At 42.6% G+C, this 27,082-nt stretch overlaps 1 protein-coding gene across 1 annotated transcript in view; it reads left to right on the top strand.

Annotated features, from left to right (window-relative positions):
* The first annotated feature begins 299 nt into the window (after positions 1 to 299).
* Positions 300 to 27,082, top strand: part of LOC113953182 (ubiquitin-conjugating enzyme E2 R2) — a 50,796-nt gene continuing 24,013 nt past the window's right edge. Inside the window, exon 1 of the mRNA XM_027656078.1 lies at positions 300 to 618. Within this exon, the coding sequence (XP_027511879.1) occupies positions 442 to 618 (177 nt within the window). The 5' untranslated portion in view covers positions 300 to 441. The remainder of the gene's footprint in view (positions 619 to 27,082) is intronic.

The following is a 27,082-nucleotide window of genomic DNA, read 5'->3' as shown; positions in this document are numbered from 1 at the left end:
GCTTAGGTTCCATTGAGAGAAACTTCTCCACAGAAAGGGTGATCAGACACTGGAAGGGGCTGCCCTGCCCGGGCAGGTGGTGCAGTCACCGTCCCTGGAGGGTGTTCAAGGAAAGCCTGGACATGGCACTCAGTGGTGGTGGATCGGTCACGTGTTGGACTGGATGATCTCGGACGCCTTTTCCAACCTAAGTGACTCTGTGATTCTGTGACTCCCCCTCCCCGGTGACCGCTCTCTCCCGTGCTGGTGCTGAAGGGGATGGGGGGGGGGGGGGGGGGGGGGGCCCCTTTAAGGGCGCCGGGAGAAAGGGGGGGGGCGGGGGGGGGGCGGGGGGGGGGGGGGGGGGCGGGGGCGGCTCCGGCACCTCCGGGAGCTCCGGGAGCACCGGGAACAGCGGCACCGGCACCCGCGGGGCGGCCGCGGCGGGGGCCGCGCCGCGCCATGGCCCAGCAGCAGATGAGCAGCTCGCAGAAGGCGCTGATGCTGGAGCTGAAGTCGCTGCAGGAGGAGCCAGTCGAAGGCTTCCGCATCACCCTGGTCGACGAGTCCGACCTCTACAACTGGGAGGTGGCGATCTTCGGGCCCCCCAACACGCTGTACGAGGGCGGGTACTTCAAGGTAGGGCCTTCCCCCCGCCCCCCGGGCCGCGCGGTGGGGCCGGGCCGGGGCCGGGCCTGCGGGAGGGGGCTCGGGCTCGGCCTGGGCAAGGCGGGGGGGCCGCGCCTCGGCCGCTGCCGCGCTGGGAATCTGCTCTTTTAGCCACGGAGAGCCTCCTGCGGGACCTCAGGGAAGGGCGAGAGTTCGCCCCTCCCGCCCCAGGGTGCCCCCGTGGCTCTGCTCCCTGTGTATGTCACAGAATCACGGGGCTGTGGCGGTTGGAAGGGACCTCTGGAGATCATCTGTTCCGTGTTCCCATATCCTTCCAGGATCTGATGAGAACACAGGAAGGATGGAGCAAGACTAGTAAAAAGAGCATGGAGTGATAGGACAATGTGTAATGGCTTCAAACTGAAAGAGAGTTAGGAAGAAATTCTTTGCTCTGAGGATGGGGAGGCCTTGGCAGAGGTTGCCCAGAGAAGTTGTGGATGGCCCATCTCTGGAAGTGTTCAAGGCCAGGTTGAATGGGTATCTGAGCAACTTGGTCTAGTGGAAAGTGTCCCTGCCCATGGCAAGGAGTTGGAACTGAGTGATCTTTAAGGTTCCTTCCAAGCCAAACCATTCTATAGTTCTATGATGATATTTATTTCAAAGGAAAGGACTTTCCAGCCATCCCTCGATAGTTTCACTCATTGATGGCTAATTCAGGATAAAGGCTGTGTTTTCCTCAGAACTTCATGGGTTTCAGGGCTGTTTTACATGATTATTTTTTCTACTCCTGTTTTCTTCCTCTCCAGACTTTCAGAAGGCAGCCTTCAAAGGGCTGCAGCAACACATAATGGGTGAAGGCAGATAAATGCTTTCAATTCCTCTCTCAGCCTTCCTGTTAATACAAAAAAACTTTTGTGCTTGTTATTTCCACTCTTGTACATACAGCAACTAAAAAATCTGACACAGCTCTCCCAGAAAAGAACTGAAGGGAGCAGACTTAAATTATCAAAACAACTGGAGAAAGGGGAGTTGCACTTTTCTTTTTTAAAACAAACAACTGGAAGACCTTAGAGTGTGCAGAAGATACACTGTATCAGGCACACTTCTCTGCACTTGATGTCTGCTTGGTCTCTGGCAAAATGTTGTCCCCACCAGCTTGCTTCTCCCAGCAGTTAACTGTTTTAGTTGTGGCTCCTACATCTCTTATTCCATGCCCTTTGGCTTCTGTCAAACTGAAGAAAATTTTGAATGGTGTCTTTGCTTGACTAACATGTACCTTTGGTGCCTCTTGGCCTCTCCAGTTCAAGGTTTAAAAGCTTTGTTCCACAAAACCAAAATAACCTGTAGCTTGGGGAATAATAGATTTGAGTCACGTTCAGTTTGGCCTCATTGTTTGGGAGGAAGGGAAGGCTTTGGCACAAGGCTTGCCTTTTGTAATGAGTTGGCTGGCTTACTCATGTAGGTGTGATAGGTGTATTCTTAGACTCACCTCCATAATTACTTATTCAGGAAGTCACTCCAGTCATTGGTTGGTAACAGTGTCATCTTCACATCCGAATGGTCTCATGACCTCTTCCTGCACTTAAATTACTCATCCATTTTTTTTCAAAGAAATCATAACGGATCAAAATATGTTTGCTTGGTTGGGGAACTCTCTGGAGTGTGTGTTTGCAGTTGTTCCTGGAAAGAACCTGAAGCGGCCTGTGAAATAATTTGGGGATGTGTGTTAACAAGCATAGATTTAGGCAAGGTTTCCAGTTGCCTTACCTCAGTATTGTGACTGTGTTGTCTTTTTGAGTATTTAATGTCCTTGAACTGTTGTGCCTTTCTTCTAAATTCTTTTCACCAGTCCTGTGATACTTGTTTTGAGAGTGGGAGGCTAAGGTCTGGTGGTGCCTCCACCCCTCCAGAGCAGCAGTATTCCCTTTAAGTAGCATGGCTGAAGTCTCTTGTGTGTTGTTTCTCTCATCCTTCATCCAAGAGGAGCTCTGTGAGGTGGATTTTTGTAGCATCTGATCTTTGGTTATGTATTCTGACTTCTGAGCCACTGAAAAAGTGGTCTTGGACCCTCATTCTGTCCCTAGGGAGAAACGATGTTCATGGCTCTCTTTGTATTAGGCCTTCAGATGCATTAGACGTGGCTTATGAAGTCATTCAGAGATCAGATTAATACCCAAACTTTATTTGATGAGTGACTTCAATGATGTATTGATAGTATATGCTGCTCTGAAGTAGTACTCACCTTGCATCTGTTTCATTTCTTGCATTTCTTGACGTGATGAAATATCCAGCTTCATTTTGTTTTGTATTTTTAGTTTACTAAGGTTAGGTAAGCAGGATTAGAAATGTGCAATTACAGGATGTAGCTTTTTTTCGGCTTTGTGGCAATGAGAGTCTGGGAACTGTCTTCCACTTGAAGTGTGGTTTAAGGGTAGGAACTGGAGGAGAAGAACAAAGGCTTCTAGTTAAGCTACAGTATAAATATTTTGAGGAAAACCTGTGTTTAAAGTGACCTTAATAAAGAAAGTGTTAATGATTATTGGTAAGGAATACAGATGCTTGATTTGTGCCTGTGGAAATCTTGGAGCTGGTAACATCAGATTTTGGCGTCTTGGGGAAATACAGCCTTTCTCTCTGAGTTGTTGGAATAGCTGAACAAACTGAAAGGAGGAAAGTGCTCTCTCTGCACCTCCTTGACAGGAGATACTGCTGTCTAAAGCTGGTTCAACATTTGAACAGACTCTGGTTTCAGTTGCAAATCCTGTAACTCTAGCATTTGATAAACTGAAGCAGAAAACAAGTCCCCTTGAATGTTTGTTTAAATAGCAGGTTATCAACATGCTGGCTGTAATAAAGTTGGGGACTTCTTAAAAATTCAAGCACAGCATTTAAGCGTATTTTTTCAGCTCGTATACCATGCTCAGTCTGCTGCAGTGCTTCAGAGTTTAGGATTGCCAGCTAGATGGAAAGGGCAGCAGCCTCCAGGAGCAACAACTGTGTGAAGAGCATCTTGTACCAGCAAGGGATGATCCAGCAGCCTCCCCCTCCTCTGTGTGATCAGCTGAAGTTGGGCATCTGCAATGGAGATTATATCAACCTTTGTCTTACCTAGTTACTGTATTCCCAGTCATACTCAATAGTTTCTAATGTTCTGGGCAATGGCTTTGTTTAGGTTCTGTGTTATCATCCTCCAGGAAGGAGTCGAGCTGTTCCATGCACTGGTTACTTCTTCCTCACTGGCAAGGCAGAAATAGCTCAGGGGCAGTGATGTTAAATCCTACAAAGGAGTTGAGATAAGAGCCAATGTCTGTCCCTCAGTTGCTGTCAGGAAGAAATTGCGTTTGACTAAAGTTCCTGGCAGAATCAGTTGTGTTGGGCTACAGGCACTTGACTGCAATAGATGAACTTGATTTTTGGTCCCAGACACATTCACAGAGTTTAAGGGTAAAATGTAGGTAGACCTTGTGTGTCTAAGGTGTTGCTCACATCTAATTCAGTTACTGAGGTCTTTTGAGTGAGAAAGGCAATATTTCTCTCAGAATGAAATGCTTTGTGTTCAGGTCAGAAGTGGTGACGCTTCTTTCTTAGGTCAGCTGGGATAATACAGGTCTTTAGATCAGAATCCACTGGCCTATGTAATAGTTCTAAATTGCTCTGGAAGTGATTGGAATGTGTTCTTCTGGTTTTGCAGGCAGTGCCTGAGCAGCAGAGAACCAGATTGTGCAGCCATCTGCAGAGCTAGGTGTGATTCCACCTTAATGCCATAGTCGTCTTCTGTTTGTCTGATAGGGTCCTTTGCTGTGTGGCAGGAGAACTTCTTCATCCTTAATTTTGGCTGATACTTAAATGGGGACCACAGCAACAAAGGTGATTATGCTGTAGTCTGGTGATGATGGGTGTGAGTTGGGATGGATCTCAGTGGCTGAGGGCTCTGCATGGTGAAACCTTCACCATCTCAGGTGGCAGTTCATATCTCATTGAAATCCCATGTCTTTCTTTGATGCTTGAGCTTTCAGAGCCTGAGGGTTGATGAACCTCTGCCCAATGCCTTGATCAAGTGCTGTTTTCAGAACACTTGCAGGACTATTAGAAAGTGTCTCCTGATGGCTTACTCAAGGTCCTGAATGTTTGGTGCCATTGCACCTTAGCACCACAGCATTTGGTTGTTTTTTAAAAAAGGCAGTTCTTCTAATTTGTTTTAGTTGGATGGTATTCTTGTGCAGGGAGCCAGTGTTTCAGTGGAGGTACAAGTGAGAAATTATACAAATAGAAACTTCCTTATTGAGCATATAGCACTACCCAGAAGCACAGTTTGACCAAGCACACTGTGTCAAGAAGCATGTTTAATGTAGAGCAAAAGTCAATATTAAAACTCCTTCAGAGGTGATTCAGGCTGGGTAGATTAAAATTAATACACCTAGCATGAAACAAAATGAGAAAAATTAACTACATTGTTAAAGTTACTATTTGATAGTTCTTAAGGCAGTTCTTTTCATAAGGTATTTTTCCTGCTTGAAGGAACAAGCCTTGACACATAAGTTGGAAGGGGAAAAAAACACCAAGCATTATTAGTAGTTTTGTCAAGCAATTTGGGGGCTAAATACTTGTCAAGGCGTTATTATCCTTGCTTTTTGTTACTCATTAGCCCTATGCTATATGGAGTTCTGTATTGTTGGATCTCAGCTTCTTCCAAGTGATTTGATTTCAAAGTGATTTGCAGTATTTGTTAATATTTCAGGGCAGGAAATAGAGAACTTACGGACAACTAATGGCAAGAATGAACACCATGTTTAAAAGTTTGGTATTGTAGTCTACTTCTCAGAAAGCTTAAAATTAAGCAAATAGAAGTTTCCTAAGCAGTTATATAATTATATAACTTGTAGAACATTTAACTCCACAAAAATTTACTTGATTCCAGGGGAAAAACGTGTGGTGCTCTGAGCTCAAGAGCTGCTTTCTGCAGGCCTGTGCATTGCAAGGTGCTACAGAGTTTCTCTCTGAGTACTTGGTCTCCTATTTTTGTTGCCTTTAGGTATCATTGATGGTAATAAGCAGTGGTTTGATGCAGCAAAGGCATACGGAATTACGGGTAGATAGAGCCCTGCTCTGTAGAGCTCCAGTTCAGAGCAGGCTGCCTCCAAAGCTAAGGAGCCTCTCAACCGCCTGCAGACAGGGAGGCAAAAACCTTCTATGTTGATTCATGGATCATAAGCACAGTTATGACCTCAGACTCTCAGGCCTGGGCAATGCCTGATAGTCCCTCACTCTGCTGTTCCATATAATTCTTTGGATGGCTACAGCTGCATCTGTGGTCTGCACAGACAGCTTGTCCATCCTGTAACCTGTTTTGGACATCAGTGCATCCTCAGGAGGAAATGGGCAAGGTCATTTTGGTGGGCAGCTCCCAGTCCTTTCCCTGGGGCTCCACTGATCCTGGTAGGATTATTGTGTGTGCTGAGAAGCACAGCTAGTGGTTTGCACTTCTGATACTGCCTGAATGTATGAGATCATGTGCAGTTAGGTCCTGTTGTATGGAAAGAGGTGAACTGTAGCACAGCCCAGCTCTGCCATTAGAATAAAGTGGAGAGCTGTCTATGTGGATAGAGTGAGCACTTGGTTTGCTTGTACAGAGTGGTCCTTGGATAAGGTAAAAAGGAACTTGACTTTTTTTTCCTTAGGTAACAACGCAAGGAACTGTGCCTCTTGAAACTTCTTGCCTGTCTTTTGAAGCAATAGTAACTAAAAGCATGTAGCTTTAGATGTGGTTCACATTATAGGAATTAGTGGAAGTTTTTGACTCTATAAAGTTAGAAGAGTGAGGGGGGGTATGTATTTTTTTTTTTTTTTTAAATCCTTTAGATCAGGTAGTGCAGTGATGTTATGCCAGTGTCTGAGGGTTTGACACATCTGTAACTTTTCAAAAACTCGAACATGATTTTGCCTCACTGTTTCTGAAGTCACTCTTAGACTGCCTGCTGTTTACATGGTGATATATTCACATAGGTGTCTTCTTTATAGTAGCACTTTAGGTCTACTGCACAATACTCACTTTGTGTCTAGAGGGTAGGGAATGCTGAAAAAAAAAAAAACCAAACTCTTGCAGAACCTTGACTGTGATCTTTGGTGTGCCGTTTGGTTGTGTAGTTCATGGCAGGTTCATCAGGTGTTCAAGGTAATGAATAGTGCTGGTGGAGGTTTTATGTTGAGCGTAAATGTAACTGAGTTCAAGTTGAAAGAGTCGCAGTTACAGGTGGCCTGCAGTGTGGATGAACTAGAGGTTGTGTGACTCATAATGCAGCAGGCCCTCTTATAATTTGGTCTGCACGTGATCAGATGTGTGCAAACGCACATGCATGTGCACAAAATTAGCTAGCTATTTCCAGAGTGCTGCTTCATTTTTAAAGCCTTAGTGTTTTTATCCAGCATTATGAGTTAGAGGAATTGCGGCTCATCTTGCTCAGTTTTTGTGGTAATGACTTGCTGAGAATGTCTCATCTCACCATACCAGTTTGACAGTAATAACTTTGGCATTGTGTACCCTCCCCAAAGCACTAGTGGCCAAGATTACCCAAATTGATTGATTGCCTATCTCCACACTTTCTGAGATATTTAAAATGCATAAATATTTGCCCAAAGTGGCTTACAAATAGGAGGTAAATGAGAACTACTGAATTAGGATGCGTTTAGGATATTTTGGAATCTTGCTTGACTTGAACAAATGTGACCTCAGGATTCCTGGATGTTTGTTTTAAACTGAGGCTTTTACCTGGGGAACAATGACAACATAAAGGGGCTGAACTTTAAGTGGGTGACACGTTGAGGTTTCATAGTATTTGTGATTAACAAAGAGAAGGTTGCCTGTCAGACAGGCTGTGTCTTACTCCTTAAAGTTTTAGTACTGAAAGCATGGCATAATGTGTTCCTTTTGGTCTATTTTGTTGTCTTAAAATTATGCAGTTAGTTTAAAAGTTTGGATAAACAGTTTTTGCTTGAGGAACCTAAGTCAATAGCAGTAAGGACGTTTGCAATAGCTGTGTGACTCTTCCCCAAGTTATGTATCCTAGTCAAGTATTGAAAACATATGTTTTAATATTCGTTGTAGCTAAATATTTGGAGGGGTTAAGATGCAAAAATCTCTGCCAGACTATTGCAACAGTGCAAGGACCAGTGTTTAACCAATTGTGCCACTTGGGTCAATTTTTGAGCGATAGACTCTTGTCCATTGTGCAAAAATTCTTTGGTTCTAAATTAATCCTTAGACACCTCTGCAGCTAGAAGCCTTTTGCTGTCAGACCTAGGCAAAGGCTGAAATAATATTCTCTTTTGCAGCACCCTCTTTGGCCTTGTCAAAACAAAAGCCATGCAATGGAGTAGTTTTGACTTACAATACGTTCTGTGAATACGCATTTGTTCTTGCATAAAGTCTGCTGTAAAGGCCCCTTATTCATGGATGTAAACCACACTGGTGTGCAAGTGTTTGCTTATCTTGGCTAGAATAACTATCTGTAAAAGCACTCACCTTTATTAAAAGAATGGGCTTCTTATAATGTATTGAGGAAAACTGAATTTCATCTCTGTGTTCCCAGTTACTTCTCTGCAGAACAGTAACTGTACCCACACTTAGTAGCTGAATGCTTTTCAGTGGTGAATTAAGCAGTATAACTTGAGAGGCTCATGGTCTCTTCTGTACCTTTTAAGTATCTTGTAGCTATTACCTAAATCCCTTCTGTTTTCTCATTCATGTGGTAACAAAATGCCCCTACCCAAATGCTTGAGATGAAGGTGCATGGCATTTTTTCGTTAAGGTGGAAAGAAAAGGCCTTGTTTGTTCTTAATGATGTTGCCACTTCAGTGGGATCTCTGCCTAACCTCATTTTTTATTGCTGAGTCCATGTTACTCAAAATACTAAGCAAAAAAGACATTGAGGCACAACTGTTATTGACAACTTAGTGTTCAAGTTCAGTGTGTGATGGTAACATTTTTTTCTCTCGTATAATTCTCTGAGTATCAAGTGGCTGTTTCTTGATACAGCCATAGTCATGTTTAAACAATTCTCTATGAGGACCTATTGTCACTTCTTTTTTTTTTTTTTTGAGTACTTTCAAATGAAACTAAGCATTTTATATTGCTGTCTTATCTCCATTGGAGCATATAAAAATGAAAGTTTTGAGACCAACATATGGAATGATTTCCATTTCTCAGTCTCTGCCAGGAAACTGAAAGCTTATGTGCTTCAAAATTTGACTAATATGCTTTCTGTGAAATTTAACTGTGTGTTTTTTTTTTTTTTTCCTGCTGGTTGCAGTCTTTGATTTGTGTGGAAGGAGCTTGGCTGCCTTTGGCCTTAAATACAGCAATAGCAGCACTGTGGGGGAAAGCTGGGTAGGAGTCTGTGAACATTTGGGCTTTTGTATTTTGAAATTGGCTGAATTATTTTTGAAAACTTTTAATACTGAAGATTGTTTTGACCCTCAGAGGTTTATGGGCAGACTCATCAGGAACTAAAACCCAGCCTCACTAGAGTAACTGTTACATGTCACTCTGGAGATGTATTTTAAATTGCAATAGTAGCTGAGTACATGGTCTTGAACCTGTCTCATCCATGGTTATTCTACCTTTGGAAAGAGATTGGAGTTGTACTGGCTGCTGCTAAGGAGCAATGGCGTAAGGAATCTGCCAGTCTTGGCCACTTTATTCTGGGTGTTATGGAATAAGTCTGGGTTCTAGTGCTGTTAGAAGTGATACTCAAGTTTCCCTGATTCAAAGCAGCCTGCTTAATGTTCAACTCAGACATATCACTATTAATTTTCATCCAATTTTCAAGCTTGTCCCACACCTACTAAGCAGTTGTTCACTTTTGTCCACGTCTGTGGTGTAAATGATGTGCTTATGCTTGAGTTCTTCAATTAGGGACCATACTCTGCCTGCAAGGGACAGCTAAGTATCCTGCTGGCAATCAACAGAAGTTCTGAGAAGCCATGGTGGAATGGCTGCTGTTTGTGTGTGGTACCTACCTCAGCCAGGGCATTTCCTGCTGGCAGTTGTAGATGTGTTGCTAAGTGGTGGATCAGGTCGGGTTGGGATAAGGGCCATGAGTAACCATCCCAAAGCAGGGCATTGCCTGTTCCTGTGCCTTGTAGGGGTGCAGTGAAGTGTCACATGGGCATGGCTTCAGCTTGTGCACCACACGTGAGATGTCTCCTACTGTCCAGGCAGCTGATGCCACTTCTCTAGGGTCAGCTCTGTGCAATGACAGAGGCGTGGAGGAAGGTTTTACTATACTTGGCCATGAGAGACTTGTCATCGTCATGTTCCCAGGCCTCTTCATTTGTCTTGGAATCTCTTGGAATCCAAGGCTACCTGAGTCATCTCCCTCTCTTCCTTCAACTCTCTTCCTAAACTGGAGTAACTGTACTTTGAGTCATGACTGCAGGCTGACATAAGGTCACCACATGTGACCTGGTTAGAGCTCCTGGTGTCTCGGCCTTGTTCTCTCTCATCTTCTCCCCTGTAGCTCTCAGCCTTGAGCATGTAGATGACTTTCACCCATTTAGAACCATAGAATCATTAAGGGTGGAAAACACCTCTAAGGTCATTGAGTCCAACTGTCAACCCAGCACCACCACCATGTTCACCACTAAACCATGTCCTCAAGTGCCACAGCCACACATTTTTCCAAGAGAACAGTGAAGTGTTTTTGACCTGCCTACATCTAACCTATGCTTCCAAGGTGGCTAGTGCCTGCTTTTAAAGCAAAAGTGATGCGAGGACAACCCGTAAGTTATACTGCAAACCTCTGGCAGGAGGTTAGTGGGCAGAAACAAACCCTTCGTTTGTTGGCATCTGTGTCAATTCTGTTGTATCTGTAACTCTTGCATGGATCAATTTATTTGGGGTTTACTTTTTGTTCAGCTTGCTTTAGTTTGTAGCTGAGGTTATAAGTAAGTTTTGGGGTTTTCCTTTCCTCTCCTTGCTAAGTATAGAGCAGTGACTCCTGTGCTCTAGAAAGAATAAGAGATACAGTATGTTTCATAGAAAAAATTAGATTGGAAAAGACTTCTGAGGTCGAGTTCAACCTTTGACTGATCACCATCGTGTCAACTGGACCAGAACACTGAGTGCCATGTACAGTCTTTCCTTAAACACCTCCAGGGATGATGACTTCCCCACCTCCCTGGGCTGCCCCTTCTGATGTCTACTCACCCTTTCTTCCTAATGTCCAACCTAAACCCCCCTTGGTGCAACTTAAAGCTGTATCCTCTTGTCCTGTCATTGGCTACCTGAGACAAGAGCCTGACCCCCACCTGGCTACAACCTCCTTTCAGGGAGTTGTACAGGGTGATGAGGTCTCCCCTGAACCTCCTCTTCTCCAGGCTGAACAACACCAGCTCCCTCAGCCTCTCCTCGTAGGACTTACCCTCTAGACCCTTCACCAGCCTCGTTACTCTTCTCTGGACCTGCTCCAGCACCTCAGTGTCCTTCCTGAACTGACGGGCCCAGAACTGGACACAGCACTCGAGGGGTGGCCTCACCACTGCTGAGTTTAGGGGGAACAAACTCTGTGTAAATAGTTGGTTTTACATGGTTGTCATCTAAACTATTTTAAATCTCTTTCTAGTAAAAAAAAGTGCTGTGAAGGAGGTGTTTTATGGTAGAGGAACATAATGATGGCACTGGGAAGGAGTTTCCCTGTTCTCAGAAGGGACTTCAGTTTTGTTAAACTACTTTTGTGTGATAAATAATTTATCCAAATGTAGTAATGCAGAACAACTGAGGATGACAAAATTTGGGCTGATCTTAAAACCTAGTTTTAACGCTTGGTTGGCACATTGAATTTGAATCCTAATTTGTGGATTAGTAACTACAGGACGTCAACTTGAAATAAGAGGGCTATGGGAAATCAACCTCTTCCAAGAAAAGTTTGTGTCTGTTACTAGATGCTTTTATGGCCAATCAAACGTCATCTTCTGCTAGGGAGCAGCCAACAAACCTTCTTCATTACATGTTTAGCTGAGCTTTAGTTGGTAAAACTTTTAAATATTGTTGTGTCGTGTTTGCTCTGAACGCAACTCACTACAGCCTGATGTTAGACTGGATGAAAGGGATGCACAATCCAGAAATGGTCATCTGTTAGGCCCTTTGTGTGGATGAAGCACAGCACTTGTCCAGAACAGTCTGCAGATGCTACACAAACAGGATGAGAGAGCCAGTGCAGTGCTTTGTTCATCACCTCTAGTGACTGTAAGAGGTGCTCATGTGAAGGACAGTGGGATAACATTGGAGGAGCCGTGTAGACACACAGGGGTTTGCACAGATTTGAATGTCAAGTAGGGTCAAATGTTCTTTCACCCTGAAGAATAATTTAGTGTACAGGGACTATATTTTCTGTCTGTGATGAGTTCATATTCATTATTCTGGATAAATTAACGTTTTTATGTAGAATGGGTGTATCTTCTAATAGCATAATTTACTAAATCTGTAGGTAGGACGTATCTTGCTTTTTATAAATAACACATGGAAAGCTTTCTTCCAAAACAAATTCAACTTGTATGTTTACAAGTACAGTATTTAAATTCAGTATAGCTGAAGAAATTGTCAAGTGAATAGCTTTCAGGCTGCTTAAGCACAAAAGCAAAGAGATTTTTTCAGTAAGAACTTCTGCTTATTCCTGGTTTTTAAAAATAAAAGCCTGAGCAGTTTCTTGAAGCACCCCAGCACAGAACCTGATGTACTGACAAGTCACACTCCTCTGCACAGACTTTGTCCGTGAGGCAGCTGCGGCAATTCTCTAAGAGCAAAAATAAAGCTGGGGTTGTGTAACTTAACCTGGGGGAGGAGGGGGACATTCCTGGTGTTGAAGAGAAAGCCATCAAGTCAAGGCCTCAGTATGTGGGCTTGTGAGACTTACGCTATGCAGGCTTTGCAAATAAATCTCAGAAAGAGTGTATTGTGGAGAATCTGCGTGAACTTCTTGTTGGAGGGGGCAAAGTTGTCCCTTGTCTGCCTCATCGTTTGAAATGTCAGAGGGATCTGCACTGATTTTGAAGCTACCCAGCTTTTCTATCTCTCACCTCTGGGATTTCTTTCTTGTACTGTATTAATTACTCCAGACTCTTGTGCACTTCCACTATAGCCACCCCAGGTCTTCTCTCCTGGTGCTTTGAAGGGTAGGTTCGAAATAAAGCCTCTCAGCAAAGAGAAACCAGCATGTGGGATTTGATGTCAAGTGTGGAAGTGTGAAATGGCTCACAGCTCAGGAGCACAGCCAGGGAAACAGCCTGGTGTGGCACGTCGTGGAGCTGGCACGTTCACAGGGCAGGATTTGGTTCCAGTCAGTTAGGACGAGGTTTGAGGTGTATTACTGACATGCCTCTGAGCTCCGTTGTGCTTGTCACCCGAAGTGCAATTACCCAGGCTATGCCACAACACTGAGCTTAAAACACATGGGCGGGAAGCCAAATTCTGCACTTAGCAAGCACTTTAAATAGAAAACTACAGCACAACTGACCTGCAGGTACCTTTCCTTTTATAAGGAAAGCTGGTGTTTCTAACGGCCTTAATTAATAAATGCTGTTGTACAATATTTATTCACTAAAATAATGTTTAGTCACAGCTTAATGTGATTGCCATGTACGGTTTGAGTTTCAGGCAGAATATAAAGTCTTTACCTTCTCTAGTTTTGTTAACCTTATATAAGTGGGTACAGCAAAAGGAGTACATGGGGCATTCTCCAATGGCACTGTGGCAACCATGGCAAACCACCAAGGCCCACAGTAATAAACCATAGGGATCACTTTATAGTGTTTAAGTATGTCTGCAATGCAGCAGTGGCACATTTGACCTGTAGTGGGGTCTGGTAGCGACAGCGTGATATTTAACACCAGTTGTGAACTGACCCAGCTTACAAGCTGGTTTTGTAGCCCATGCTTAATCCACGTTGCCATGGCTCGGCTGCAACCAGTATCCGTGCTAATGGATGCAAAGCCAGTACAGTCGCAGCTGTAAATCTCTCAGGCACAGCAACCAGGGCCATGTAGACCTAAGCTTGGGAAGCTGCTCTCATGTGGCTTGAGATGCTGGTGATACAAAGGTGCTGATAGCATTGTTGGCATTAGAACTCAACCAAACCTGGCTTAACTGTTTTTGTTGGTTTATCCCATATTTTATAAGATGTAAATTCTGATCAAAGCTCTTGCTGTGATTGAACTTGTGAAGCCTTCTCATTTCAGTCTAACAAAAGAGGGTTGGGGGAAGGCAGTACTAGGCAGGATCTTATTTCCATACTTCTACTCTTGAGAAACTCCTAGAAATTGTAGTATATCATCCTAGGATTTGGCTGCTTGTAGAGCTCAGCTGACTTTACCACCGGGTTTCATGGCTGCCATGGCAGGAGAGTTTGACAGCTTAAGCCTCATTTAGTTAAAACATGCATATAGTTACGGGGATTATCCACTTACTAGTTGCTTTGTGGAGGTCCTGTGATAATTTTTAGAAAAGACACGCATGTGGGTGTGCATTTCAAGGCCTGTGCTGAGTTTGATAAGTATAAGAAATATTGTGTCACTTCCTGTTTCTCTTGGTAACAGACAACAAAATCGAAGGAGGCTTCTGTGAGTTATTGAAAGCAACAGCATAGGCATGCATAAACCTGGTTTGGATGTATACCTCTGTGATTGCCTCAGTGCCTTGGAATTTAAGCTATCAGACTTCTTCCAGCTTTACAGGAAACCTGGCTTCTTAGGGTATAATTAAAACAAAGCTGTTCCTATGACAGGAACTACAGATTCTTAGGACAGAAGATCTCAAAGGCTACTACTAAAAGTTAAAAAAACAAAAACCAGGTTTCAAAACTACTGTTTCTGGCAGCTGATTTCCTAGAAGTCATGATGAACGGAAGGGAGGCCCAAGATAGATGAGCTGAGGTGCTGGTGTTGATGAAGTGGTTGTCTTGGCAACTGCAGTCACTTAAATATCTTCAGGAAAAAAGCAAGCAAATGTTAAGATTGAGAAAAAGCAATGGGCTGACAGAAGAACCAGGAGCAATGAGCAGCTTGAGGCTTGTACAGGGAGTTGATTTGAGTATAGCAGGAAGTCGCTGGTTTCAGTGGTGGGATTCTTGAGTGATGCAACCTTGATGGTTCTTCTCTTGTAATGACAGTGTGCCTGGCTGCCCTCTTGATGCATGAGGCAAGGTCTCTTGGGACACATCTCCCAGGGTGTATTTGTCCCCAGAAAGGTGACTGATGCATGTGACGTGCATTCAGGTTCTACTGGAGTGCTTCATTTTGCAGCCCCACTATTCAGTGTAGTCATGCAAATATTGCAACAAATCCCAGTGCAAAATAAACCCTGCATGCAAGCAGATACTAGTATGAGAAGTGTATTCCATTTCAGAGCTAAACTGCTGAAGCTGCAACTGTGTCAGGGATTGCTCCTGGTCTCTGTAGTGCTTTCCATGGTGAGAAAGTGAGCCATCTTACCATTTGTGTTTTGCTAGCCATGATTGCACATGTTGATTTGTTGTTCTTTAGATAAAACTGGTAATTTTTAATCTGATACTTTCCTTTTGGAGCACTTAATTCTCTTCCACTTCAGCACAAAAAGCAAAACCCAGAGAAAGTCCAACTGAATAAAACAAGTGGAGTTTGAGCCAGTTGTTTCCTGCTGCCACAAGCATATTTGTAGCTGCCAACTATGACAGGTATTTCTACAGTCACTGAATCTTAAGCAGAACACCAGGTGCTCAGAGAAGTTACAGAAAACTAGGTGTACTCTTTCTGCCTGTCATCTAATAGCTGGCTTCTGAGCTTCTCTTTGTGTAGTTACTTGTGAAAAGTCATAGTTGGAAGCTTCTTTCAAGTGTTAGTGAAAAACTCTCAAGCTACTTCTTGCTGCAAAGGGCAGCAAGTGGTGAAAACTGGTGATAGGACCAATTTTCTATGACATTTTTTCACTTTTTTTCCCTAGGAAAAATCCTACCCTGCAGATACAGGAACAGTTACTATATAGATATGTTTTTGGTTTTTTACCTGCATGTTTAAAAGCTACCTGGTAGTGGTCAGGATACGAGGCAGACTTTGTGATATAGATCCAGTTTGGTGCTCTGGTTATTTCATTTGGTCATTTGACTGTCTGTTTCTACTTAGCCACATTTTTCAGCACAGGCAAAACCTCTTCTAACTTTCTCTAGTAGCACTGTAAACCTATGTTAGTTAATAGTTGATTTGACCTCTGAAGCTTTGCCAAATTAGAGGGAAGTTTTTTCCTTGGCAAGTGACATCAGCTTCTGCAGTACTGAAATGTTAAAGTAAAAAAATTGCAGTCCCTGGTGTAATGCAGGTACTGATGGTAGGTGTTTTATTTGTGAGTAGCTTTTGCTGAAGGAGCAATGGCAAAAATACCCATTTAGGCTTTCCCTCCTTTCTGGCTTTTAAGTTTTTAAGCAGTCTCACATCTCCCTCTGACCCTTCAAGGTGTTTTTACACTGAAAGTGGTACTCTGATACAGGACTTCTTAAGGCTTCTGTAACTTCATCAGACACTGATCAACAGATTAAGGTATTTTCCAAATGTTTCATATAATTGGCAAAGAATATTTAATTAAAAAGTGAGGAATATGGGATGAAACATGGATCACCTTATATAAACACTTTGAATTCTGTACTTCCAGTGGTCTGCTATTCATTTTTATCCTTCTGCTTTCACTATTTTAACAGCTAAAAATTTCAAAAAGGCCTGGTACAATCAAAACCACCCTCTTGTCTAAATGAAGCTTGATATAGGGAGCTTTATAAACTAGGCACTACTACTACATAGAGTAGTCTGGGTTTTCTGAAGAGAGCATATGGTAGCTGGCGCTTCAGCTGGAGATGACCTGGTAATTATAACTTCTTTGTCTGAATCCCTCTGCCATTTCATGGGGCTAATGGCAAATTAAGCTGCTTTTTGTAGATACAAGGAAAGTAGGCTGGTAAAAATGTTTGATTTCTGCACATCTTTAATTATTCTATCAGACTTGGACTTGACCAGTATCTTGGCATCCAAGGTGTGAGATCAAAGTGGTTAAACTATTCTGAAATGAATAATCCTGCCACTGGAGCAAAGCTGCTTGTGAATGGAGAAGATCTCGATTCTCTGATCTGTTTCAGGACAGGACAAGGCAAGCCTGTTACACAACTTTGAATTTTTTTTTTTAGCTTCAGGTAGTAGCTGGTTACTGAAATCAGCAGAGAAAACACCTTACTTAAGTGTTCCATTGTGATGGTCTGGGTGTTCCATTGTGATGATCTGTCTTTGAGGGTGAGTCACATCAACTTCTGTGACTTTAACGTCTCCATTCTAGTTTAGCATGTTGTGAATATAAAGCATCTGTGAATATAAATTGGCTAAAGTTTGGCTTGAGTTGCTGTTATTCCAAGATAGACGTAATATACAGTTGAACAAGCCGACTAGAGAAGTCTGAACCTGAGCTGGTGTAGTCTAGTTTGATTTTGGTTTCTGTAAAGCTGATCCTTAGTGCAATTTAGTTAAGTGTTGCTGCAACAGGAGCCATGGTTTCTCCTGCTCTATGCTAAGCAAAACAATCAAAGTAAAATTTATCTATGATATAGTGGCTGACTTATGTCACAAGATGTGGTATTCCTTTAATCCTTTTATAAACTGTTTTATCCTAGCTAATGTAATTGTGGATGTTCTTATTACCCATATAATTCCTAATTCATTTTGAACTCTGCTAAACTGTTGGCCTTAATGTTGCTTAGCAATAATTAGCAAAAACACAGGTGGTTTCTGTAGTGTTTAACTCTAGATCAAACCTTTGAAATTTTCTTTGTGCTGACCTGTTATGCTTTTTTGTTGGTAATACTTCCACTGCTGAACAGTGAATGGGCACTCCTCCAGATGGGTGCTCAAATCAGCCTGACTGCCAACCCTGAGCTTGAATCTTTCCTTAATTTTATCTTCAAAGCCCTTATGTTGTGTTCCCACTTAACATGACAGGCTTTTAAGAGTGCTTGATAGCCTCCTTCCCTAACTGTGGAGTAAATTGTAGGAAGCTTCACCTTCACAAAGAAAACAAAGCATCTGTGTCCCTTTTTATGGAAATCTGTGAGCTGCTTTGCTGGATACCGTTGTGCTCTTTGCAGTTTAACCATGCTGCTCTTAAACACAGCTATGATGAAGGAGGAATGGTAGTTGGTGTTCAGATGTTTTGGATGTCTGATCTGGAGGTTGCTTATCTTTACTAGGATACTGGAGAGGCCTTCACTTCATGATTTTGATTCCTTGTTCTTCCTTTCTTACAAGTTTGTTCTAGGCAATTTTGGTTGTTCAGGGTCAAATTTCCACTTAAAGAATGATACAGATCTCTCAAATAATCCCTATGCTATGCTTTTGTAGCAATATTTTTATCCCATACATTCTTGCCTTGTAACTTCATCACAGTTCTAGAGCAATCTGTGGTAAGTAGGGTAAAGAACTAAAATTGTCCAGAGTCACCTGAAGTGTCAACAACTTCAGCACGGAAGAGTGGCATTGAGGGCCACCCCACTTGCTTTACATGCCCAGCTTTGTAGTGGGACTTGGAGAGGTTCTGCTATCTTTTGCCTGGGGACAACTGTGCCCTCCTCAGGGTCTTGGCCTCAGCAAGAAATTTAATATGTGGCTCTCAGCCAAAAGTGCTGGAGATGTGCTCAGTTCCTTCTGCATCTTAAAGGGACTGAACCCGTATCTTCTGGGGTTTGTTTTGTTGGTTGTTTTTTTTGGTTTTTTTTTGAGGTAATGTAGTTATCAGGCTGTGAGTTTATACTGAGGAATCCTTCCTTCCCCTTGTTGAAAGTTTTGCCTGGTGGGCTCTTGTCTGCATAGTGGGGTAGGGCCAAAACCCAGCCAGCAGTGCAGGAACTTGCCTCTGTAGCTTAAGGTGTACAGCTGGAACGGGGAATAACTCCTGTTTATCAGCTCCCTTGCCAGTGTGAAATGTTACTGATCCGGACAGTTTTTTCCAAGCTCTGTGCTCTGAGCAGTTGGTCTCCTTTTGTTTTCTGGCTTGGGCTTTTGCATTCCTGTCTGGACAGCGGCCTGCCAAGGGGAAAGCTGAAGAGAGATGTGCTTAATGCCCTTTAGGGTAAAGCATTCACCCAGAAGGTGGAGGATGCAAGTTAAAAGTGCCTTTGGGCCAAATGCCCCAGTGCCAGCTGATTGAATAAGTTGTCCCAGTTTAGCTGATTTTTTTTTTTTTTAGGAAAACAGGGCAATCATCTGAATGAAATGTACGAGTGGTCATGTACAGGTTTTCATGCTCTGAGTCTGCCTCGTACACACACCTGTGTGTAACCTTGGCTTCAGTATTAAGTTCCCAGAGTTCAGTGTTCAGGACATGTCAGGGCATTTTGTTTCATGTCGCTTCTGTTGGGCAGGTCATCAGCTCTACTGAGAAGGAACATAAGGAGAATCGTGGGTTTCCAAGGGTGGGTCCCTAGTCAGTGCTGGCTCCTGGGATGCACTTCACAAGCACCAAGTTTGTCTTCCCCACCCATGCTATGCTTATCATGTCACTACTGTTCTAGCAGCATCCATAAAATCAAGGGATTCTTAGGTAGCTGTTAATTAATCTCTTCTGGAGAATACAGGATCATCTTTTCCTCTCTTAACTTGTGCTCTTAGTTTTTGGAGGATTCATCTATACATGTGGGGTAACAAGGTAGCCTCAACCAGTTCCTGTTCCGTGCTCAGCCCTAGTAATGTGTTTATGACGGAAAATCTTTCAGTGTAACAGGTAGGTGACTTAAAAATCCATCCTTATAAACACTTTTTCATTGTCTGACTTTTTAAACATATTATTATTTTTTCTAGTGAAATTTTCTCATTAGTTTGCTGTAGTCAGTTGTCTTTTGGATGAAGCTGTGATTTTAAAAACATCATTTCACACTGGAAGCAACTTCAATGTCCTATGATAACATGTACAAGAATGTCAGATCAGTCAGTGTTTAATTTGCAAATTAAAAATCTTGCTGTTCTGGCTTTTTGTGTTAAGCTACTGGACTGTAAGGGCAATGAACTATTGAGGCAGACTTCCATGATCATTAATCTTATACTGCAATAGCTGTGTTTAAAACTAACTGCTCACAGTAAGAAAGCAAATGAGCTATGTGTTACCTTAGATATAATTAGATACACTGCCTTGTATGTTTATTTTGGAGATTAGAGCAGAAGCCCAAACCCCCCTACAATACAGGCTGCAATGCCCTGTGCAGAAGTGATTGTACAGGGAATGAGAGCTCTGCAGCACATACAGCTTAGTGCACAGTGTGGATTACCCTGCACTGGATTTGCTGAGAAATTTTTTTTTTTTTTTCCATCCTGATGGGAGAATCACAGCATTTTAATCCTGGTGGCTGCAGTAGTTATGGCCCTGTGTGAAATGTGAGATCTGGTGTCCACAGAGTGTTCTGAAAGACTGGGGAGTATTGCAGCAAATATGAAGGAGCTTGTGCTGGACAGGTCATTGCTTGGATACTCCTGAGGTCACTTCCCTGGCATCCAACTCCCCAGTTTTCCCTCTGAGGAAGATCAGGGCTCTTGAGCCTGAAATGTTGTCCCCCTTGCTGTTAGTACAGGCTATAGACAGCCACAGCATTCAACCTTTGTGTCTCTGCTGGCTTTCTGCCTTGAAAAGATGACATGTCTTCACTGAGCAACAGTGAACAATAGTTAATTATGTAGATGTCTTCCAGATACTTGTTTTGAAACACTTTGAAGCCAGCCATAAAATATACTGGATCTACTGCAAAGTTGCCAGTATATCTGCTTCTAACACAAGGACAGTCTTGCCAACAGGAGAAAGTCCTTCTTCCTACAAAGTCTAAATTGAACCAAAGGTTTTTGATTGGTTATTTTTTGTGTGGTTTTGTTTTTTGTTTTGAGGATTTTTTTTAAACACCTGCAAGTTACTTTGGTCTGGTGGTGGTTTCAGCATCTGAATTTTCTTTTTCTGCTTTCATACATTGATACCTGCTGTGAATGATGCCTGGTTGGGAAGAGTCTCACTGAAAATATTGCAGGGTAACTTGAGCAGCAAACAATGTGGTACTCACTCAACTGAGGCTAACTTCTGTATAATGAGAGTGAAGGAGGATGTCTGGAAATTTGTCCCTTTTCGCAGGAAGCAGTCAGTGCTGTTGGTGTATTTTGAGCGTGAGATGTGTTACTGCTTGTCTAATGTCCAGTATGATGAGGCCGTGACTTGCTGGGTGCTCTTGAACCTGTTAACCCAGCCCACAACTGCAATAAGGGTTTTTGGCTGCTGTTGAGCTGCAAAAATGATGGTTACTGTACAGCTTGTGGTATGCAAATATAAGTAAATTAGAACTTTCTTGAAAGCCCAGCGTACCCTGAAGGGTGGTGACAGGTGATTTTTCTGCTGTAATTAGGCTGTGTAAGAGCTGGCTTCTGGTGAGTGCTTTCTTTTTCCATTCTTCCATAAAGTTAAACATGGTATGTTAATGACATGCTCCATAGAGGTACACGTTCTGCTAAAGCTGTAATTCTAAAATCTACATTATAAATCAGGCGATCACGAAGTCTGGCCAAGAATTGTTGGCTTGGCTGTCTTTATCACTAAACAAGCAAGCAGGTCACTAATTTAACTTGCCTAGATTATTTTTCCCTGTTGCCATTCTCCTGCACTACAGCTGCCAATATATTATGTTTGGGTATGCTTGGATATTTGGATGGAAGAGGAAGGAAAACCCTGGCTGTGTTTTGTCTTCCCAGAGTAGAAAAGTATGGTAGAGTATATGTATGCAGTCATGTATGCAGTATTCAGATTATCAACAGATTATTAACACCTACAGCCACAAGTGACAGTATACAGAGTTGTCCTGCCACGAGTTTTCTACTAGGCAGTTGTGGAGGATTTCAGTAATAGCCAATGCCTACTACTTGGGATTTTTTTTCTGTCCATGCAATGCCACACTTACTGAAAGATTCAAGTGGCTGCTGGGTCTAAGGGTATCCTGACTGAACTGTTGACACTTACCTCCATAAAGAAAGCTCTAAGCGATGACTTCTAAAATAATCCATGTAAATTAAAAGTGAGGCACTTTCTGGCTAGTTTGTAACTTGGCTGCACAAACAGTGGTGCCATGAAGAGGAGGAGAAGGAACCTCTGTTTTGACTTGCACTAGTTTGTTCCTCTCTTTTGCTTAGGGCTAATTTGGATGCTAAGTTGTTGGTTGTTTTGTTTGGGTTTTTTGTTTGGTTTTTTTTGAGCAGTAATCCTGATTTATCAGACCCATAGTTGAGCGTGAGAAGTAAGAAACAACAGTTTATGCACTTCAGATTTTGTGGGGTTCAAGTGCCAGTGACAGTGCTGCCCACACTGTCATAATTCATTTGGTTCTTAATTGTTTGACATAGTAATTCCAATTTCTACTTGTGTCCCAATTTGGCAAGACATTCCCTGTGGTGCTTGTTTGGGACTCTGATGTCCTGCTCAATGTGTAACTGGAAAGCTGCTCTTACAGTACCTGTTAGACTTCACTTTTTTAAAATGCTATAAATCTAAACAGGCTCTGGAGGAGTTTTGGCGTTGCATCTCTCTTTCCCTGAGCAGCTGCTGTGGTGCAGCTGCTTCTGCACAAGCACAACTGTGCTCATGAGCATCATCAGAGCTGCTACTCCAAATGTCTGTAGTGGTGGAGAGAAAGCCTGGAAGTACTGAGAAAGCTGGCTACTGAGAAGATACCGATTGTTGTTCAAAGATAGCTAGGAAAGGAGAGCATCCTCGCTAGTGAGCAAAAAACAGATACAAATTCAGATTTTTAGAGATACTTTGAAGTTAGTTCCATAGAAGTTTGTGGGATAGTGGTGTGGATACTTTCTACCATCCAGGACAACTGTAACAATAAAGTTTACAAGAGTTCTGTTTCCTCTTTACAGTACTTTCTTGGAATTGACATCTCTCTCCTCAACTGAGAAGTCCAAACTGCATCTTTAATCTCCTTTTACAACTAGCTCTCACCTGTATTCACCATCTAGCACCACTTGAGCTTCCCCAGTGCTTTAATGAGTTCACTATAACATTTTCTGCTATTCCAGAGTGCCTCCTTGCTCTTCATGCTGGTGTCCAGGTGATAGAAAGATGAATTATTTGTTGGTAGAATGGCCTTGTTAAGGTTTAAGGCTTGACATGCTTCCATGATCTCCGACCTAGGGAAAGGTTAACAAAGCTTGGGAAGCAGGGTGTACCACTGATAGTAGGCACAAAGAATACAGAATTTACCAGCCTCAAGGACTGGCAGAGCTCAGAAGATAAGGAAGAAACTTACAAAGTCAGCTGAGCTGAAGTCAACTTGGACTGGATAAAAAGTAATTCTGTCAGGGGGGAGATTAGGACCAGCAACTCATGACCCACCAACTCAAGAAACCTACTGGCTCAAAAGAAGAGAGCATGCAGAATACTTAGCATGGGTGAGGGAATCATTTAACCAATAGAAAAGAGTATATTAACTAATAAGGCAACTATGTAACTTGTAACCAATGAACATTAATGTATTTGTTTGCTAAAATGTATAAATAGTGAAAGGTTCTGCTAGTCCTTGTGCTGGCTTTGTGGATTTGCCACCCAGCCCCCGCTTCTGTGCAGAGCTGTAAATGAATCACATACCTCACCTTGGTGTGGGGATCTGCCTCTTGCACTCTGGGTGAGAAAGCCTGTTTGGGGACAACAGCACTACAGCACAGTGAAGCTGACTGCATGGAAAATCAGCTTGAAGGAATCTCCAGATCTGGTTTTGGCATCAGTATGAGGCTGCTTTCGAACAGTTGATATTTGAATCAAACTGTCATATTTTAATTTGTTGTCCTTCCCAATACTGATTTATGCACTAGATGGCAATTGCTTCTGTCTGCTCAGTCCACTGTTTTGTCCCTGGTACTACCTGATGGGTTTTAGTAAAATACTTAAGGCAGCTGAACTGGCAGTGTGTGTTTTGATGGGGAGAAAAGGAACAGCAAAAAAGAAGGCTTTAAGTATGGTTTCGTTATCTATTGTAAATGCTCCTGATCTTTCATGTTACCAGGAAGATAGTTCTCAGTTGACCTTATAAATCTAAATTTTCTCACAGCTGTTTTTATTTTGCATTATAACAGTTTGGTAAGTACCACTTGAAATGTCTAGCACAGAGAAAAATAATATTGGGCTAAATATGTCTCTCTGAAAGCATCTTCTATGAAGAATCCAGGAGTCTAAATGCTGACTTCTGGAGTGTGGGTAGTCAGTTTGGTGTGTTCTCTGCATTTTTGCTGTACAGACAGCTAAGTGCTTCAAGGCTGGGAAGTGTCAGACTGAAATGGCACACATAGTACCTAAAATAAATTAAGATTTTAGACTATTCTAGGTGATTCAGACTATTCTAGAAGTAAATGACCTAATAGGTAAGTTGCTGAAGACCAAGGCTGTTAAGACACTGAAATTAACAAAATACTGCCAGATAGAAAATAATGAAATTACCAGGTAGAAAACCTGATACGTTTTGCTTACATTTTGGGGACAGGCTAAATGTGTTAATGACATTTAAAGAAGTTTTCTTGAGTTACTTGAGCAAGGGATGTCAGGGTGTTTCCAAGGAAAGGAACGAACTGACCATTTAGCTCGTGATAGCCTGGCATCATGTGCTCCTGTGCTTCCTTTATGGTGCAGGTGAGCTGGGTTTTGTACTGATGTCTCTGCAAACCTCGTGCAGTGCACCGGACCTAACCAAAACATTTCTGAGGTGGGAGTGCCCTGGCTCCCCAGACATACCACATGTGCAGTTCATGCTCCAGATTCTATAGAGGAGCTGCTGCTCTGCCATACAGACACTGCTTAGCAGTTGTGGAAATGCTGGTTATTAGAGTGGGATTGCAGACATTTTTGCCATAGTACACAACTTGAACCAAGCAGCTGCAGCTGGTTTCCTGGGATACCGGAGCAGAAGCCGTGAACAGATTAGATGTTGTTCCCCTTTTGCTCTTGGACTCATTGACTGGCTTGTCAGTGTTGTCTAATCAACTTACATTGCAGGTTTGTTCGAAGTGTACCATATTTGGAATGGATTAGCAAAATCAATATGATGTAATTTGTTTTGTAGCACATGAAGCTGAAGACTGAAGTCAAAGGCAGGGGTCTTTATCATTCCCTCTGCTTTCTGTGGTAGATGCAGGTCATCTACTTGTGTAGCTCTCAAGTATCCTGTTAGGAAGGTTATGGGTTCTTAACAATGCTGCATATTAGTGTAAATGTCTGTCTTAAAATGAGACACAAGGGATAACTTGTCAAGTCTTCTGATATTTATTTTTCCATACCCAGATGAGTTGTATGATTTCTGCTTTTTATTCTGATGCTCAAAGTTAGCAAGCTCTGACCTGAACACTTCAAATGTTGGGAATATCAAAAAGTCCTTTAAAAGTGATCTTTTTTAAAGCTTCTCTTTTCACGTAGTGAATACTGAACAGTAACCTTCAGAACAAGACTTGCACACTTTCTGTAGCAGGAATTTGTAGGAAATCTCTTGCCATTTGTGCTGGTAATTTGTTGGGTTGGAAAGGATAACTTTTCTGAACTTCAAAACATAGTGTGGTGATTTGAAACCGTATTGAGTGTCTTGAATTGCAAGCTGTTTGAGAGACACATCCTTAGCCCACTGCTAAAGCCTGGTTTGGTTGGTGATATTGATAATGGACTAAAGTTAATACAGTTTAAAGGCCTTCAGCAGCAGAGTGGCTGAGAAATGAGGAGGCTGAGCATCAAACAATCAAGCTAAAGGTACCCTGTTGAAGAGGGAAATCCTTGCTGAGAAATGTTTTTTCACTTCCTCTGTTTCTAAAATTGACTTGAAAGGAAAACACAAATGATTGATGTCGTATATACTATATGTGAATTCTGCTGCTTCTTGGGATAGTAATGGCTTTGATTTCCCCTCCTAAATTGGCATGACAGTGGTAAGTGTGCTGTCTGCCGCTCCAGCAAGTTTCAGAAAGCACCAACTTCTGCTGACCTAGTTGGTGCCAAAGGTGATAATTAGGTCTCTAAAAAGCTGCGAAGGGAGTCCTGTTAGGGTAGGTATTCATGACTGTACTAACAAGTGGGTGCAAAGTGGGAGTTAAAAGAGATTCTCTTATCTTCCTATGATTGCTTAGTATTGCTGTGCAGGGGAGGAGAGCTCTGCTGCTACTGCAAAGCCTCTTTGTAGTAAGGAGATGTTCATATTGATATCCATTGCTTCTGGATGTGTTCAGGAGCACCGACATGTTCTGTTAAAAAAGGCAGGGGATTGCAGTTTTGTTATTGTACTCCCAAGAAATATGTCCATTTATAAGAGCAGTGTGAGGGTTTTGCTTAAAATTAGCAAGTTCAAGATGGTAGTGCTTGTGTGGACATTGAAATGAACACTAGTGAGTTCCTTGTCCATAGGTTTGGTGCATAGAAAAAAATGCTGCCGTTTCATGGGCTGGCTTTGTCCTTTGAAGTCTGACAGAGTTGCTGAGTTTGAGGTGTTTGGCATTATAAAAGCAAGCCTGTTGGCCTTAAGTTTTGAGTAGCATGGTATAAACCTCTGCTTCCAGTTAAAGGTAGAGTAGTTTTGGACATCTTCAGGATATTCTGTGTTGCACCAGAACCATCAATATTGGATATAGAACAGTATAATGCTGAGCAGGCAGGAGCAATATTAAGGGTCAGATGTACAGAGGTCTTTTGCTGTGCTGCTGGGTTGAACTGTTCATGTACCTGACACAGAAAATGTGTGATGTCATGGCCGAGGTCACTGGCTGTTGATCTGTCTTGACAGTGGTTTTGTGCATGCATGTTACACGGGTCACCCAAAATCCTACTTCGGTGTACTTCGTGGTGCTGTTCCTAAGAGGTGCATAATCTTTGTTTCACAGGGCCAGTTCAGGACTGGAGGCAAGTCGTCCTGATCTGGACATGTATCACCCTTTTAGTACAGCAGGGGAGACTCTTGGAACTGACACTTAACTTCCCAGACTGTCTTCCCTGCCACTGAAGGTCACTGCTGTTGCAGTGACTGATGGAAACAATTTTGATCATCTGAAAATGCTTTTCCTTAGAGGCAGTGAAAACTAGGACAAGGTGGGGTGGGAGGGACTGAGCAGTGGCTCTAATAAGTAATACTGTATGTCCAAGAATGGGAACAATTTTGTGGGTGATTTATCTGGGAAGGTACTTGGAATGAGCTTCTGCAGTTGTCCCCCATGCCACCACCCTTATAGGGGAGGTGCTTGCTCCATATGTTAGTTTAAACTCTTTGTAATATGACAGGGTGCATAGCCTGGGATGTTTTTTGTGAGCTGTTGTGTTCCAGCATTGCCCCTTGTGTGGCTAGATACTTGTAAAACTGGAAACATATGTGTAGCATAAAGCTTTTCTTAGACTAAAATTTCCATCCTGTGACTGCTCCCATACAGGAAGGCAGCTGAGAGCAGTAGGGAGTAA

The sequence above is a fragment of the Corapipo altera genome, unplaced genomic scaffold (assembly GCF_003945725.1).
Source record: "Corapipo altera isolate COAL_440 unplaced genomic scaffold, ASM394572v1 61553, whole genome shotgun sequence".
Taxonomy (NCBI): Eukaryota; Metazoa; Chordata; class Aves; order Passeriformes; family Pipridae; genus Corapipo; species Corapipo altera.
Note: the sequence above shows the minus strand (reverse complement) of the source record. Positions and strands in the feature narration are given on the sequence as shown.